We start from the raw sequence: 18,410 nt of genomic DNA on the forward strand, positions 1-18,410 counted from the left end.
GGCTGTCTCAAACCTACAAGCAACTATTTTAGAAAAGTAGAAAAGTGTTCGAGACAGAAAATTTTAAACAGGAAAAATGAATAATGAAAAAAGGTTTTTTTGCTTCTTAGGACAATATTCCGTGGGACACGCGTAGTCGAAAGAATCCAATAATGCATTTTTAAGCCATAGGCTATAAAATCGAGTAAAAAACTAACTTTTCCATAACATTAGGAGTAAATAGTAGGTGAAGAGGCCAGGGTGGTGAATAAGATATTTTTAAATAATCCCAACTGGTTTTCAAAAAACCTCCATCTCTCTCATTATCAACTGTATCAAGCATCATTTCAAACAATGCTTCGTATTCATCGCTGTAGCTAAGAATCTAAAAACAAAAAAAATGAGTTTTTTTTGCAAAACTTTGCATTGTATCAATAAAATTAACGATTTATTCTATTGGTAATATTTTGTGAAGTTCATAGAAAAGTACCACGCTCAAATAAAATTCCAAGTTGTTAGCATTAAACAAAATTTAAATACATATTAGCTACAAGCGATCACGAAGTCGACCTCTTCGCAGTTTTTCTTGCTTTTTCACTACTTCTATAACTATATAACTTAATAGATTGAGCCAGCTTTATGCAACCTTGTTTCCCCTCTCGCTTAACTTTAATCAGTAAGAATACAAATACGATCATATAAACGGCGTAATACATATGATGCATTTTTATACATCTATATTGCTGTGGCATTTTGCTACAAAAAGTTAGAAGGTTAGAACATGAAAAGTGCAAGGTTAGAACATGAAAAGTGTTGGAAATCTCGTGCCAATCTTTTTTGATGTTATGATGTATCGTTTTATAAATGTTTACCTTAGCCAAACTCTGTTTAAACGCAGCATTTATATCTAAACATACGAAAAAATTAGGGGGTGTGTTATAACAGTAAATAACAATAAATAATGTTAATAAAATTAATCATTAAATCAACAATCCTACCATAAGCTACAGTATTTGACGGTGGTCCTTTCATCATGTTGTGTGCGTGGTCAATAAATGTTAGATAAAGTTCACCGCGTCCTAGCAAATACATCTCCTTTAAATACTGCAAAAAAAGAATTTGTATTAAGTAGGTATAATTCATAATTTTATACACACGCAAGCCTAACACGCATCAGATATAACATATTCGTGTTTTCATGCACTTTCTGTTCAAATAAATTGCCTCTATCGCTATCACATACCATGTTTTAATTTTATCACAAATTTTCATTATGGAAAATTTTTTTCATTACCTTAAGATGTTTAATTAAATCTGCTTCTTCAACTACTAACCGCCATAATTGCTAAGATGAAAGAATTATAAAACTTTATCTAGAGCAGAACCGTCTGTAGAATAAGAAAAAAATCAAAGGGAGAGATTATTCTATATTATATATAGGGAATTTAACCCAAACATTATTGTTGATATTTGATCAACTAATTCAAAAAATCAGGAAAACAATATGACTTAGTTCTTAGAATGTTGTGTTTTCTTGGTAAACCAGCTCCTGTTTTGCTTCGAAGAATTGTCTGTTTTTATGAAATGCATTTTTCATTGATAGTCTGAGATCGGACAACAATAATGGTAAAAAAGTGTTCAAAGACAAAGGGGATACTGGAACAAGCTTCTGGCTGTCAAACTAATTATTTCTTTAAAGTATTATACCCAGTTTTAAATGTTATATAACATACATTTTTATTTATTATGAGTAAAACAGCAGTTAGATAAGGCTATGTTGCAAAGTTATACAACCAAACTGAATGACACTGGAACAATTTATGGAAGTCAATTAACCAAAAAAATAATATATATTGTTTTGTATGCATACAAAAAGCTATGCTTAAGTTTGTTTACTACAAAAAATTTTCGAAACAAGCTTAAAGGCCGTTTTCCACTTCAAGAAAATTTTCCGCGGAACGTAACGGAAAGGGAATGGAAAGGAAAGGGAACGGAACAGAAAAGAATGAAAATTTTCTGCCAGTAATTTCCACTTCATTTCTGGCGCACTTTTTCAATGCATAAAGTAAACAAATATGGCGCGATTAAGTGTAACAACAAAAAAACTTTTATTACTTCGAAATCGCTTGAAGAAGAAGAGATGTGAGAAAAGCATGTGGGCTCGTCAAATTTATAAAGAAAGAAAAAAGAAAGGTGAATTTCACTTGCTTATAATAGAAATGAAGCTTCATGACCATGCTCTGTTTTTTCAATATTTCCATATGAACCCTACTTAATACGAACATCTTCTTCAACAAATGGGAACGTACATACAAAAGTCATCCAAAAAGAGGGAGTCAATTGGTCCGAGCGAACGTTTAAGCGTTACGCTACGTTATATATTTACCGGTGATGCACAAGTCACGATAGCAGCTAGTTTTCGTATAAGTCCCACCAGTATTGGACGAATCATAAACGAAACAACCGTTGTAATATGGGATGTTTTAATGCCTTAATAATTGCCATGTCCTGCAACAGAGGAACAGTGGAAGCGAATCGCTAATGATTTTGAAACGAAGTGGCAATTTAACCACTGCCTTGGTGCTATCGATGAAAAACACGTATTAATGCAGGCTCATGTTTTCCAATTACAAAACACTCTATAGTCTTAATGGCCGTGAGCAATGCCAACTATCAATTCACCATGGTGGATATTGGAGATTCTGGTAGAAATAGTGATGGAGGGGTGTTTTTGAGTAGCAGCCTTGGTGTTTCAATACTTGAGAATAAACTGATATATATAAACATCCAGAGAAAATTTGGGACAGTGAGAAAGTTTATCCTTACGTTTTTGTTGGTGATGAGGCATTTCTCTAAAAATCAATTTAATGAAACCATACTCAAGAGATGCACTTGGCATAAAGGAACGTATATTTAACTAACGACTGTGGCGATGCAGGCGAATAATTGAGAACACTTTTGGAATTTTGGCAACCAGATTTAAAATATTTCGAAGGCCAATTATTGCAAATGAGGAGGTTGTTACAAAAGCATGCGTTGTTCTTCACAATTACTTAATGAGCAATAAAGAATTTGAATCTTCTTATCAATACTGCCCCCACAGTTGATTGCGGAACACAGCTAGGTTCTTGGAGAAGTGATATTGCACAGTGTGAGGGGATGGTGTCTTTTCAGAATAACTTCGGTCAAACAACTATTCCAGAGATGCAAAGACAGTCAGAGAGAATTTCAGAGATTTCTTTTGTAAAGGTAAAGGACAAGTCCCATGGCAAACAGAATACGTGAACAGTGTACATAATAACTTAGATAGAAGGGCATAATATTGTGGCTGAAAAAAAACTAGTTCTCATAAAAAAGTATGTAGCTGTAAATAAATAATCTTGGAAAATATAGTACAATAAAAATTTAAAAAGTCTAAAAAGTAATGTCATTCATTATCATCTTCATGAAGATCACAAAATACTTGTATGATTCTCACTCTCGCCAGTCTCTTATTCTTTGCTGTTAGGACCTTGAATTCCTGTACCAAACTTAAACAAAATAAAGTATCTTGATCTCTTTCCTCCTTTTTTTGACTGCAATGTTGTTACTTGTGTTAAGTCGCGTTGGATGGAAGCCATTAAGCCATTAATATTGACAGCTGTCAATATCATTTGAATTTTTTCGCTTATTTTTGAGTGCTTGTTATGGTGCTAGTTGGAGTAGTTGACACAGAAAAACCAGGTGATTTCCGAGCACCAGAGCAAAGAACTGGTGATGCATATTCATTTGCATAAGTTGGTACACTTTCAAATGTAGTCTCAATTTGAGTGCGGCTAAGGAGTTTTTGCACCATTGACAAAGGAATATTTTCTGGAATCTTGTCAATAGCCTCCATATTTTTTTTTTCGATGTTATACTGTTTAGCATATTTTTGTTGTGCTCAGAGGCAGGTTGGTTTTCAGCAAAGATCTGACTCGCATTTTTGGGGGTAGTTCGGGTCATATTCGTTTATATGCATCGGTAATAATTGCATGCATTAACTCCGATGTGTTTCAAGTTAGTAAAGATGGTTTCAATGTTTGGTGTGACTGTTTTGAAGCGCTCAGCTGCAAAAACATTAGTTTATCAAGCTATTAAAGTTCGATGAAAGTCAAAGTAACGTTTAACTGACAACATCTTTTAATGATAGCATCACTCCATAACGAAATTTATTAAGCTCTAGCTTACCCGCCGCCCCAGTTTATTGCTTTCTCGTTGGTCTAGATATATTTGCCACAAAGGCTTGGTTTCCATCTGGTGTTAATTAGCGATAAGTAGGTGCGCTAATTGGACTTAATTTTTTAACGTCTAATGAAAACGTCTGAATATCAAAATTTTTTTTATATTTTAACGTCAGCCAGCTAAAAAATAGACCTAGCAAAAAACAGTAAAGCTAGGCTCACAAGAAGACGAGAGTTGATAGTACATTATATGTCCTACGGTAAAAAAGCTGCAGCAAAATTACGAGACGGAAAACCACAAACCAACAATTAAGGACAGTTTCAAACGCAATATCAACTTAAAGATCGTATTCTCCCTACTTGCGTCACTCGGCCATATTCAAATGGTTAATCACTTCATATTTTAAATTTAATTATTACATTACGTTGTTCATTAGTGCACTAAAGGGCCGAGCTAAAGGGGTACTATTTCTTACAAATTACCTGAGACAAAAATACCAACGTTGTATGAGTGATATTTCGTTGTTTTAAAGTGGGAGGTAAACTTTAAAAAAAGGCAGTTAATAGTTACGACAAACAAATTCTAGTTCCTTTTCGATCTAAAATCTATAAAGTTAGAAGCTAATTAGCCTATGTTGTACTCTCTGCTGGCAATTTTAAAGACTTCGCCCCGCGCGGCTCTGGCGGAAATCAAGGAAGGTGATTGGGTTTCAAAAATGACAATTAACTCAGATACCGATGATAGAAAATCTGTAAATACAACACATAAAAAAATTAAATACCAAGAAGAATAGGGATAAGATTAGAAAAAAATCTAAAAATTTGTTTATGTTTATTCAGACTGAACCTTGCAGTTTTCTCTTTATGGGAACAACTTTTTTAACACGTCATAATCCAGTTTTTTTACTTTTAAAGCGATCAAAGTTTTGATCGAAATTATCAAAAAAAAAGTGGGAGTTTTTTAGTTTTTCTTGTTAAAAGTATAAACCGAAACTAAAATTTGTACAATTTTGTTTTGGGTTAACTTCCCCTCTGGGTGAATTAAATGAATTACACAGACAAGGTAAAAAATTAAACATGAAATTACCTCAGCAACACAAGATTTGATTTTATCTATTTCAACTTCTAAAGCGGGGATTGATAGATATTGCTCTTGTTGAAGTTTGTGCAGTGTTTGCAAAAATTCAGTTTCTCGACCCTGCAGTAAGTTACCTGAAGTATTAAATCAAGTCATTCATTCATTCGTTTACAAATTTTAGGGCAAACAGCCTTATAAAGCTATTTCTGGATGCTAGAAAGCTTCAGAAAGGACTATAAAAAATAGCTGTTATAGCAACATTTAAGATAAATTTAAAGATGTTGATATTGCGTTGCTGTCTAGATCCCTCCTTTCAAACAAATTATGCTTTTTTTATCATACCACACAAACACAAAATGAAGAAAAAATGACAATTACAGAATCTGTTGTTAAAATCTTTTAGGGCAATCCAAGACATTTATTACAACTTAGTTAAGTCATTTAATATAAGGAAGGTTATTGTTCTTTTAACTTCGTAAATGTGATACCCTCTAGGAAAACCATTTTAAAAACGTATCAGTTCGTATTTCTAAAAATATGAATTTCGTATTTCTAAAAATACGTAATACGTAATACGAATTTCGTATTTTTAAAAATAAGAAATTCATAATTTTAAAAATATAACGTTAACTGTGTAAAGGTGGGTCTTCACTCAAACAAATTTGGTTGAATCGATGACGTTTGTATTAAAATTGGTTTAGTACAGGTATGCAGTATGTCGCAAATCAAGTAAGGCGCACACAACAATATAGTGTTTCGGGTATAATATATTTTTCTAAAAATTACTTCACTTCAACTTTAGCTAAAATAAAAACACAGTTTACACTTTGTTGTTACCTCGTTATAGCAAAAGCAATCATGCAACATTGCTTTATTTAACAGGAAAACTTCCTGTGAAAGTTTAAAAACCAAACGAGACACTGGGCTAAACATTCAGGTTAACATGTCGCACATTTGTATAGGCGTTATACCACGCCTTGCAAAAAAACGGTACCTCACCTTAAATAAAAACCCAGCAAACAGCCATTGTTAACACCAGGCTGAGCGCTTTACAGGTAAACCGTGTCGTACAAGAGTATAGGCGTAACACCATTTTGCAAAAACTTTATCGCATATTTCGGTTAAGAAAAAAAATCAGGAAACCGCATGTCGTTACCCTGCCCAATTAAAAATATCACTCAGCAAATTGATTTTGCAAAATAAGTTTTTATAACAGTAATAAAAGGTGTAGCTACTTAAGGAGCAAAAAATAGTTTCTTCTTCGTTGTCGCTTATGCCTGATGTTATAAATTAAATTCAGATTGTTCTTTATATTGTATTGTGTATGTATACAGAAATATTAAATAAATTTAAAAATTGAATAATTATTGACCTAAAATTTTTGCGTGTATTTTTTTCAACAATATTCCGACAAATAATATTTTTCAAAAATTGATCTACAAAATTGTTCCGTCTATTCGGGCCTTTAGACAATCACAGGAGAGACAGTTAAGCATTCCCCCGGTTCGTTCATTCAGAATGTGCTTGTTTACAACCTTGCAGACTTACGTCACACAAGTTAGTATTTTACCGAACAGAAAGTCCTAATCGCCACTGTCATGGCGGCGACCGTAGGACTACTTTGACTTTAAATATCTCGAGAATTGAAGCTTACAAATAAATAAAATAAATAAAAAAACACAGTTTATATCCAAATTATAATGAACAATTTAAGCACAACTTGTTATCAATCGTTAGTTCTCTTTTAAAAAAAATTCCAGACTTTTTTTCTTACTGCTCCATGGCCCTGTTGTCATAAAATATTCTGCAAACCCCTTGCAAACTTCTTCAGCTGTTTCTTTCAATTAATTTACAACCAAATACGCCGAATTTTAATCTTGGTATGGACGTTTTGTTGTCATCTTAGAACAAAATACAGCAATTTTTAAGCTTCTTAGCATTGTTTTCTCATCATGATATAACAAAATATTTAAGCTTTAAAATGAAGTCTAGTCATCTTAAAACAACATGCAGCAATTTTTGAGCTGCAAAGTAAGATTGCAAGCATTACGAAAAAACATACTTTCGTCATTTCAGAACAAAATACGGCAATTGTTAAACTTTGAAGCCTCGTGTGAACCCACTTTCGTAACTTTACAACGGAATACACCTTATCTAAAAAATAGTGTTTTATCGATTCGACCTTTTATATTAGTATTAACGTGTATTTACCTAAGTGCAGTGAAACAAATACTATTTGAAAATTCTGTATATCCTTTGCCACTTTCCTTTTTCCCCTGGACGTAGCTAAGTTAGCTACAACTTAAGTTGCAGCTTACTAAACATTAGATTGGCCTTTTTGAGGAATATATTCCCGAAAAAGACTTCCTTATAGGAGAATGGAGATCAAAAAAAGAACCTTAGCTTAAGAGCTTTACCTTCCTGAATGACTTGGTGCATATAAATTTTTGTTGTTGTTGTTGTTGTTGTTGTTGTTGTTATATTGCTTTGTTTAAGGGAGAATTAAGATTAAAGTACAACCTAAGCTGAAGTGGAACATAATGAATTAATTGGAGCATTTAAAAATTCTAAAAATATTTGTATATAACTGTAAATTACCAGCTTTTTGGAGTCACGAGATTAAAAGTGTGACATCACTTGTGCGAGACAATTTCAAGGCGCAGTATTAAATTAGTTCCTACGCCTTTGGCGATGGTGTTTTTAGGTATTGAAAGGGTATTTGCAATGCTCTTTTTATGATATTTGCAATGTTTAAAGACATGGTTTTTGATAATTTAGATAATTCTAATTCTAACGCAAGAAGAAGACCTAACGGATAGTCTACATAACGGAGTAGTTTTTCTACAAAAGCCTGCCTAAGCCTAACAAACAAACAAAACAAACAAACAAACTTTACGTGTAAATCAGCCCTCATGAAAACAATTTTTTTATTTTTTAAATAAAATTAATTGTGACTTTAATTCTCTGTTTTGATTCTTTATACTTTTGTCACACTAATAGGTTTTGTGAAATGGATTTTTCCACAGGCTTTACTATTAATGATATTATTTATTCCTAGTTGAATGAAATAAACTACAAATTTTTTGACAATGAAGGCGATGAAAATTATTCATCTCTTGGTCAAAATGTTTTTTTGTCGAAGCAGAAACAAAGATTCGAAAATAAAAACGTCCATAGTACTTCTGATTTCTTTGTTGCATTTGTTTTAAGGTGCACAAATTGAATTTTTTATTTAGAAGAAAAGTTTCAAAAATACCTCGCAATCATTCTATTCGCGTTAAATATTAGGATCCTTACTAATTTTTTGGTTGTAGTGATGTATCTTCAGATTTTCAGTATCTTTTAACATCTGCACAGATTCCCCAACAAATAAAATCTAAAAAAAAAGAAAATTTTAATTTAAAATCTACAAAACTGTAAACATTCGTATTAAAATAAAACGGAAGTATAAGAAGTTAGTTTTTATATCAATGTTAGGTACAAGGTACAATAAGGCTGATATTTTTTGTGTTATTATTTTCAGCCTTTAGGTGAGGAAAATAAACACAAAAAGATTAGAACAAGTAATCAAATAAACAAGAGAGTATGCCAGGAATTTCCTGACCTTCTTCCAAAAGAAATTTGGTTCAATAAAACAGAAATTTGGATATAAAAAAAAATATAAAAAAGGACTATATTCCATATAACTGAGTTTTGAGAAATTTCCAGAAACTATGGCCACCCAGGCTGTGTGCTACAAAATTGCCTTTTTAATAATGTGATTTCTGGTTCAGTGTGTGTACAAACAAATACAACATTCTCCTGTACAAACCTTTTCAGCAACTCTTAATGGTAAATAAGATGGCAACATTGCAGATACAATCACTATTCGTTGGGTTTCAGCAAGATTTGCTACATCATCAACAAGCTGCAATAATTAAAAGCACAACAAAGAACACTTTTCGGTCAACACTTAGTGAAAATATCAGAATTTCTTCTGTTTGATACGACAAAAACATATTTGTTTACCTGTAATTCCTCCAAAAGGTCAAGGCCAGCAATTCCTCGTAAAATTGTATTAGATGACAAAATTGCACTATCTTTTTCATCACTAAAAATAGGAAATTTTAAATTTTGAATTTCAAAATCAGAGAATTGTAGTGTTAAAAGCAGCTTACATGTTTCTTTTTATTTCTTGTTGTGTTTTATCTGTGATAAAAAATTCATCATATTCATCCAATAAAATTCCATGTAACATCCAAGCTGATAACTGTTTGTATAAAACACTGTGACAAGAGTGCAATATTCTAAATGTTAAAAAAATTGATAATATACAAGTTTAAATTTTTTTAAAGATCCAATTTTTTGAGATGATTTATCCAAAGTGGATCAAATATTTAAAAATAATTTCACTATATGATTGCAAGTTCTATTATAAATATTAGGCTGTTTCTCTATGACTAAAATACTTAACTTTGTTTCTCTATGACTAAAAATACTTAACCAGCCCAAAATTCAGCTTTCCAAGGGGGGGGGGGAGTGTTTTTACTCCTAAAGTGCGTAAATTCGAAAAAACAGTCTCATTTTTTAATTGGCTATTTGAATATAACAAAGATTGACATCAATAATATTATTAAAGCTAGTAAAGACATTGCAGTGCATTTACAACTTTGATGTCAAGTAACTTTGAAATGTATGGAATAACTGACATATTCTCCAGCATGGGTAAACTAGGGACCACCTGAAGCCAAAATGGGACCAAGAGTTGATCAAATTAACAAACACCTTTAAACTTCAAAACATTTATATGTTACCTAAAATATTTGTTGTGCTACACTTAACAAGTTCTTGCAAAAACTTTGTAAAAAAATTTAAATTAAAAATATTTTTTTATTAACTTCCAATTGCAAACATTAAATCTGGATTCCTGCTCTAAAGGTGTTCTAAACTCATAAAAACACACCAGAATTCCATAAAGTGTACTTCAAACAAATTCTTTTTAACCACATAACTTACTTAGATATAATGTGAAATACAAGTCAAAACACACTGGCATGTAGTGTGAAGAGAAAACTGTCTTTTTATGTCTTAGTTTGTTTCCCTAAAAAAACTTTTTACAGGTCACTGTTACACATGTTATCTTATGCATCTTAAAACAATTGTGTATAAACTTCTGTGAACCTCAGTGGTGTATCTGAACAAAATGTAGACACTCATCTCCCAATAATAAATTCTTTACTGATAATTTTAACCTGCTGTAGCTACTACAAACATTTTTTAGATTGTAAAATAGGTACATGCTATGAAATCTGTGCATGTTGTAAAATCCGCATAGTTGTAAAATATGTATAAGATCAATGCGCCCATCCTTTTTATACCGAATTGTGTGTGTTATATGTATGTATATGTTGTAAATATGTATATAAACACCAGCAAGTTCCAATAAATACATTTTCGTGACAATATACTTTTTGTGTTTTTTTTGCATTTTTTTGTTATTTTTCTGTAAATGTAGCCAAAGAATAACCAAAATACTTGAACTGTTAACTTTGCGTCAATTTTAAAAATACACTAGATGCCCACATTTTTAGTAGCTTGGCAGAAAATAACTAAATAACTTTTTTTAACAAACACAAATATAAAACAAGTTTGAAATAGAGTTTGGAGTATGAAATGAAATTCTTTTGTTATGTCAAGTGTTTATAGCCCTGGACAAAATATAATGGGAAAGAGGGCAGGATTTCAAAAATTGCAACCACAAGCAATTAAGAAAGGCGTTTTTATCTAAATAGCACCCATTCCAAACTTGATAATGTTCACAGCAAACTTATTCCTAAGAATCTTAGATTATTTGGTTAGATCTAAAATCTAAAGAATGCTAAATTATATTTTGGACCTTCGTGGTCGTGAAGCAGATTGTTTCATAATGTGACCATTTAGGAAAGTGCAGTTACAGTACATTTAACGTTTGTTATTTGGGCTACACCCCTGCCTACCTAAAACTTTTGCAGCATACCCGACCAAGTGATCCTATTAGCTTATTTGAAGAAAGAGCTTTTTTCACGATTGTAGCTAGTTGGGAATTTTTTTTTGTACTATACAATATTTTGCAACAATTCATCCTACACCTTTAAATGTCTTGAGTAATAGACCAGTTTTCTCACTTTTATTAATTAATATACATCTGTTCACTTTGTTTCAGTTATCAGTTTTGTTCAATGAGTTTCACTTTCACTTTGTGTGCACCTTTTATTACTCATTAGAACTGAAATTAGTTCTAGCTAATTATTTCTTGCTTTTTATGAAAAAATACGCAATATGTAGTAAGGGAAGATTGAACAAGCAGATCAACAATATTTTGATGTTGACACTGCAGAATTGCCGTCTAACCCTTATTTCTCCTGATTATGATTTTTAACATAATAGATTTTTTACTAAAGGTTTTCAGATCAAGGATGGTGCACGGGGTATAGATGTTTCTAAAAATATTTACTTTTCTAGTGTTTCTTTAACAGTTGGAATTCCACAGTTGCCAGTTTCTTGTAATAGTGTGAGCACTTGGCATCCATGAATCTAAAATCATTTACTACTATATAATGAGACTATAACTATTCAAGGCTGGTTATAAATCCACCTAAGGATAGCTAATATTCTCTCTTTTCATAACAAAATGTTGATCTGCATAGTTGGAAATGCTCAGTTCGCAAAAAGCGTGTTGTTTTAAATTACTTACAAACCTTTTTATAAAAAAACAGCCATATATTTGAAAAACTACAAGAATGGTCGCACATACCTGTTTTTGCTCCATGGTAGTGACAATATTTGCTAACACAGGAAACACAAAGAAATACTAAGAAAAAAGTGTTTCGAGTCACAAACATGCCTTGAACAACAATGTTTTTGAACAACAAAGTTTAGTTTGATTCACCCTTACATATTTATTGCACTTGGTAAGTTTTTTAAAGTTCCATGTACACAAAATTAACAACAATAAAAAAGCATTTTCATAAATATTTCATTATGTCAATTTTCAATCAAGTTAAATCAACATAAAATGGAGAAAAAAAAATTATAAGTTCTTGTAAAATATGAAACAGCACTATTGGCAAGTTGATTTATTGAACATAATCAACAATGGACACACATTATACTGTACTTTTTAGTAAGTGTGACTCACCATTTACCAAACTTAAATTTGACCTACAAGTTTTTGTAATAATACATATAATACAGGGTTTAATGGATGACTTACATCTTCCAAATCTTGATAAACAAAAGAAAGTGGAATATGCGGGTTCTTCATCACCTACATGAGTTAAAAACAGAGTCCTTAAGAAGCCATAAGTAATCCACATTTACTAACTGAGGATAATTTACACAATATCCAATATTTGATGTTTATTTTAGACCAACAGTTAATTAATTTTACTTCATTTTATTGCAAACAACTTAGCCATAAAAACACTATAAAATAGTTTGGCAGTGCCTTGTTGATGTATATCATCCTATTGTCTAAATGTAAATGGTTTTACACCCGTGGTCCAAGTAATTAAAGTTGACATACCTGTTTTTCTATTTTTACTAAACAATCTTGATAAGGTTGCAACACTGCTGCAAGACCTGCACAAAATGCATGAAGGTACTGCCCACGTAACTTTGCATCATCAGTATGTTCTAAAAGTAGATCAGCTTAATTTGCATGCACAATATTTTACATAGATAATTGAACATTTGCATGTACTTACCTTTTTTTGATAAAATGTTATTTACTGGTGAGAGATCAAAACTATATTTTTCGATAAAATTTTGAAATTTTCGATAAAATCCTCCAAGCTTGCAAATTTTATCCAATAACTCTACCTCACTTGGATGCAAAAAAGGTAAGTTTTTAGTAATCTAAAAGATAGAAATGTCAGCAATATCTGTTAAAAAATATGAAGCTGGATTATCCTTGAGAGATTTGAAACAAGTACTGCAATCTTTAAAAATTGGATTTTAGGTTTGGCTCATGCCAAATACATCATCAATACCATGCCCAATTTATTTTGGTTAAATGCTCTGCAACTATAATATCTTGAAAATAAAAAGAGCTTTTTCAAAAATTTATGGAATTGTTGAAAACTTCTTTCTGACTTTTTCTAAAACCCCAACAAGGTCTATAATTTGTGCACGCTTATTAATTTTACACATTTTAATTTTATGCTAAAAAAGTTGATCTACTTTAAATCTCCTCCTAAAAGAGAAAAAAATGTACCTCCTCCCATTTGTGAAAACTTAAAAGAGTTTTGCACCTACAGTTTATAAGCAACATCACTATAAAGCTTAATTTTGAAAAATATTAAATGACTAGATATTTAATAATAGTTAACCCCCTGCAGCCTCTCTGCGCAAATATCAAATTCTGCCTAAGGTATTACAGAAATTGCTGATTATTAACTTTTTTACTGACAATTTGAGCACTTTTTTACATGGTGGTCTAAAAAAACCTAGAACAGATATTATTTACTTATAGTGAGGGTGACTTCAGGTAGTTCATCCTAATTTTATGGGTCACTAGAACCCAGAAACTTTTTTAAAATTGATGGCCTTTATACACCTTCTATAATGACAAAGAATTCCATGAGACGTGTGCGATTGCATGTGCTCGCGTCTACACACACAAATGCTATCTAAAAGTACATATTGCTCTTAAAAAAATGCATAACTGCAAAGCTATTTTAGAACATTTATATTCTTCTTTACAGAACAATTTAAAAATTGAGCATTATTTAATATTATTTTTTTAACATGTATTCATAGATAGTATGGTATTTTCAAATTCAAACCTGCATAGAAAATGGTCGCATGAGAATTAGTTTAAACTTTTTATCTTATTTCTTTCTCGTAAAAGAGGAATGTTAAAAATAATATTAATATTTACACATTTCTCCATAACAACAATGATAAACTATAAAGACTTTTATACATACCTGTAATTCATCAAGCTTGTTAACTGTAAATATTGCACCAGGTGTACCAGAAAGTGCGAGGAGCAATTCATGAAACATAACGGGGTGTATCAGATTTACACTTATTTCTAAATAAAACAAAATGGTAATAGAACTGTTGGGAAAACATTTTAAGAATAGTTATAAATATTTTGTGAAAAGTACACTTTATAGAAAGACAATTGGGGTAGGAATAAAGGATGCCCAGCATGGCCCTATTTTTAAATAATATTGACACTCACTCAAATGATGGCAAGTAATTGTTTCAAATACACATTATGACAAAACAGAAAAGTATAAAAAAGGGGATACAGGAGCAGATGTGATAAATCTGCAATATCCCTGGCCAAAATGCAACCAACTAAAAAGAACTTAGTCAGTGCAGTTCAACATCGTTTTGAATGTTATTGGTGTTTTATTCACTTTTATTTTATTTTATCTTGTTTATGAGTTTATTGATCTGCTATTATTAGGAGATCCAGGTACTCCAAAATACAAACATATTTGGAATTAAAATGACGGTATACCTTTATTGTATCAAAAAATCGATTTTTTTTTATTAGCCATTTATACTAAAGAAACAACAATCTTCCCAATGGTGAAACTATTTATTTATTTTTCGAAGAATACTGACTTTATCCAAATAACTAACTTTTTTTTCTGATCGGTCTTTCACACCTTAAATTGAATGAGAGTTAAAGGGACTACGAACCGGTTAAAATGCTCACATTCTGTATATCCCGCGCACATATTAAAAATCCAGCAAACGCGTTTTGCGCAATAAACAGACCAGTGCACTTTGCTCACTGGTTCAATATTTTTTTTTAAAAAGTATATTGCAAAGAAATATTTCAGCAAGATTCATTCTGGATGAAAACATGACCAAGGTTGGAGAAGATAAAAATTCTAGATATATCTATATGTTCGAGTCTGTAAATTACATACATGCCGGAAAAATAGCCATTTTTGTTTTTTGCCGCCATCAGCTTGACTTTCTAAAGTCGAAAAACCAACAACCGTTCCGTATAAGAGTTAAGAGTGATAGTTTAAACACTTATTATCCTCTTGAGTATAACTTTGAAAAATAAATTATATTTCCTTTCCGAAAAGAAATGATCATCTGAAAAAACAAACACTTTCATTTCTAAAAAAGTATGCCATGCCATGCTGTTCTGTAATGTATGTAATTTAATGCATGAGAAAGGTCAAGAGAGAATAGTTTCTGATGACACACCGAAACCTGAAACAAACACAGAACAGTTTATGAAACATCTTGCACCAGAAGATGATGATGTATACAGTGAAAATGATGAGGATGATGTAGATGCTGTTACACTAGAAGAGGACAATGTATACTTTGAAGATACTGAAAATACTATTGAAGACGAAGAAATGAGGAAAAATGATGATGACTTTGATAGTATAAATCCTATTGATGAAGTAAGCAAATTAGAAAATGTGGAACACAATAAAGATGTAAGCAAACAACGGAATGTCAATGCTAACAATAAAAATGATGATGCTGAAAATGATGTTGTTAAATTAAAACCAAAGATGAAAATACGCATTGCAACAAATGAAGATTTGCAATTAAAAGAAGTTGAAGTAATTTCAAGAGCTGGAAAAGTTGGAAAGGCTCAGGGAGGAAAATATAAAGATTTTTGGAATGTTCGCCATAAAGATGGCTCTACAGAATGTATTGATATGAAAAAGGGAATATCAAAAATAGAAAGAATAAATGAAGAAATTAGTCCATCAAATAGTGAAGAGATACTGTTAGTTGACAGAACAGAGACTGAATTAATTAAGCAAGCAAAAACGAATGAGCTGGAAAATTGGATCAAAAAGAATGTTTATAAAGAGGTTCCAGTGTCTAAGCAATCATTGATATCGACAAGATGGGTGATTACCAAGAAATGTGACCAGTCTGGTTTGGTCAAATTTAAAGCAAGGTTAGTAGCAAGAGGATTTGAAGATAAAGCAGATGTACAAACAGATTCTCCGACCTGCTGTAAAGAGTCACTTAGGATTATGTTTGCTATTATGTCTGTCATGAATTGGACATGCCATTCTATTGACATTAAAGCAGCATTTCTTCAAGGAAAGCCTATTGACAGAAAATTGTATATACGTCCACCCAAGGAAGCCTACAAAGAGGGAACAGTATGGAAATTAAAGACATGTGTTTATGGATTAAACGATGCTTCAAGGACTTGGTATCTTAAGGTTTAAGTGATGAGGAAAAGACAAAGATGAGGCAATTAATTGGTCAATTAAATTGGGTAGCTACTCAGACAAGACCAGACATATTGTTTGATTGTTGTCAGCTGATGGGAATTGTAAACAAAGCTACTATTGGTGACCTGACATATTTAAACAAAGTTATATGTAAAGTGAAGAAAAATGATGTTGCACTCCACTTTCCAAGCATAGGCAATATTGAAGAAGCCAAACTTATTTGTTATAGTGATGCTTCCTATGGGAATTTGAGTGATGGAGGTTCACAAGGCGGTTATGATATCTTCCTAAGTAACAAAGATAAGTCAATTACCATCCCCTTAGCTTGGCAGTCAAAAAGAGTTAGACGAGTTGTCAAAAGTACACTATCAGCAGAAACGTTAGCTGTTATAGAAGCTGCAGAATCGTCATACTGGTTATCAAGTATTATTCGAGATGTTGTCTTTGATGGCAAAGGACTCCAGATTGCGATGGAATGTTATACAGATTGCAAGTCTTTGGTAGATGCTGCACATTCCAGTAAAGGTATTTTGGACAGAAGATTAGGAGTCGACATTGCCATCTTGAAAGAAATGATAGAAAAGAAAGAAATTTCAAAACTTAGTTGGATTGTTATCCAACAAAAGACCAAATAGCAGATCCAATGACAAAGAATGGAGCTTCATCAAGTCAACTTTTGCAAGCAATTGCAGAGGCTCGACTGTAAGCTGAGAAAGTGAAGAAGTTTGTAAATAGTGTACATATGATTGAGTTGATTTACAGTAAATGAAAAAGACTAATAAAAATGAGAAGACACAGATTCTCACCAACATTCACTAATTGAAGAAAGAGAAGGGAGATTGTTGATATTAATATGTTGTCTCCGTAATATAGACTGTAAACAGTGAATGTTCTTGGTGGGGCCTCAAGTTGTTGTGCAGTTGTGTTGATATCCAGTTGTGTTGTTGTGTTACGGATCAAGTTGTGTTGTTGGATTCCTGCTGGTTGTGTTTGTGATGCCGCTGAGTAATCAAGTGAGACAATCAAAGTAAGTCATTATTGTTACTTAACAGAAATTGAGTTAAATAATGTCAAGCAATGGATCCATATTAATAAAGTCACCATAAATACTGATAAAAATGAAGTGATCTTTTTTGGAAATAAAACAAAACTTAAAGCATGCACAGACATCATTATATCATACGATGGCATTGAATTAACTTCAAGAAAGAAGGTGAAGTACCTGGGGGTTATCTTTGATAGTAACCTGAGTTGGAAAAGTCACATCAAAAGCGTTGTTAGTAAATCATATTATAAATTCAATAAAATAAGATACATCAGTTCATACTTGAACGATGAAACAAAACAATTACTCATGAATGTTCTTGTCATATTTATATTATTGTTCACCAACATGGTGTAATGCTAATAACTCATCTTTAAAAAAGGTGAATAAATTATTTTCTAACATAAACACTTTCCTGGGTAGAGATGCTTCAGATCTGAACTTTCTATTTAATTTCAACTCAAGTATTTCCATTTTTAAAGCTGTCCATGAGTTTGCACCTGCATATTTGAGCAATAAGATAACATTAATTAAAAGCAACCATTGTCACAGCACCAGTTCATCTACAAGTAATATGTTAGTTTCCCATCGAAGTGGTGTTTATATTCATCTCCAAAGCTTTGGAATAATTTGCCAGACGACATCAGAAAATTAAATAGTCTTCTACAATTCAAGGTTGCAGTTGATAAACACTATAATATATTATTATTATTATTATTATTATTATTATTATTATTATTATTATTATTATTATTATTATTATTATTATTATTATTATTATTATTATTAACGAATAGCACCACAGTATTTCTGTAGCCTGAATTATTTTAGTTAGTGATAAGGCTGGATTTAAACTATTTGTGTTTGCGGTCGCCTGACCGGGTCAGTAGGGTTGAAATTAT

The 18,410-nt window shown here is 31.7% G+C and overlaps 1 protein-coding gene across 3 annotated transcripts in view; it reads right to left on the minus strand.

Moving 5' to 3' along the window:
• The window catches only part of LOC130645113 (gamma-tubulin complex component 4-like), a 30,037-nt gene that overhangs the window by 4,515 nt on the left and 7,112 nt on the right, over positions 1 to 18,410 (minus strand). For all 3 annotated transcript variants that reach the window (XR_008982682.1, XM_057450999.1, XM_057450991.1), the window contains exons 2-16: positions 14,208 to 14,314; positions 12,984 to 13,134; positions 12,803 to 12,912; positions 12,491 to 12,544; positions 12,032 to 12,088; positions 11,732 to 11,811; positions 9,417 to 9,545; positions 9,268 to 9,349; positions 9,071 to 9,166; positions 8,557 to 8,635; positions 5,269 to 5,393; positions 1,274 to 1,324; positions 978 to 1,083; positions 852 to 886; positions 198 to 364 (exon numbers count right to left, since the gene is read on the minus strand). Coding sequence is in view for 2 of the 3 variants with exons in the window: in XM_057450999.1 (XP_057306982.1) it covers positions 198 to 364; positions 852 to 886; positions 978 to 1,083; positions 1,274 to 1,324; positions 5,269 to 5,393; positions 8,557 to 8,635; positions 9,071 to 9,166; positions 9,268 to 9,349; positions 9,417 to 9,545; positions 11,732 to 11,811; positions 12,032 to 12,088; positions 12,491 to 12,544; positions 12,803 to 12,912; positions 12,984 to 13,134; positions 14,208 to 14,285 (1,400 nt within the window). In the remaining variant the exon portion in view is untranslated. The remainder of the gene's footprint in view (positions 1 to 197; positions 365 to 851; positions 887 to 977; positions 1,084 to 1,273; positions 1,325 to 5,268; positions 5,394 to 8,556; positions 8,636 to 9,070; positions 9,167 to 9,267; positions 9,350 to 9,416; positions 9,546 to 11,731; positions 11,812 to 12,031; positions 12,089 to 12,490; positions 12,545 to 12,802; positions 12,913 to 12,983; positions 13,135 to 14,207; positions 14,315 to 18,410) is intronic.

Source organism: Hydractinia symbiolongicarpus, chromosome 1 (assembly GCF_029227915.1).
Source record: "Hydractinia symbiolongicarpus strain clone_291-10 chromosome 1, HSymV2.1, whole genome shotgun sequence".
In the NCBI taxonomy this organism is placed as follows: Eukaryota; Metazoa; Cnidaria; class Hydrozoa; order Anthoathecata; family Hydractiniidae; genus Hydractinia; species Hydractinia symbiolongicarpus.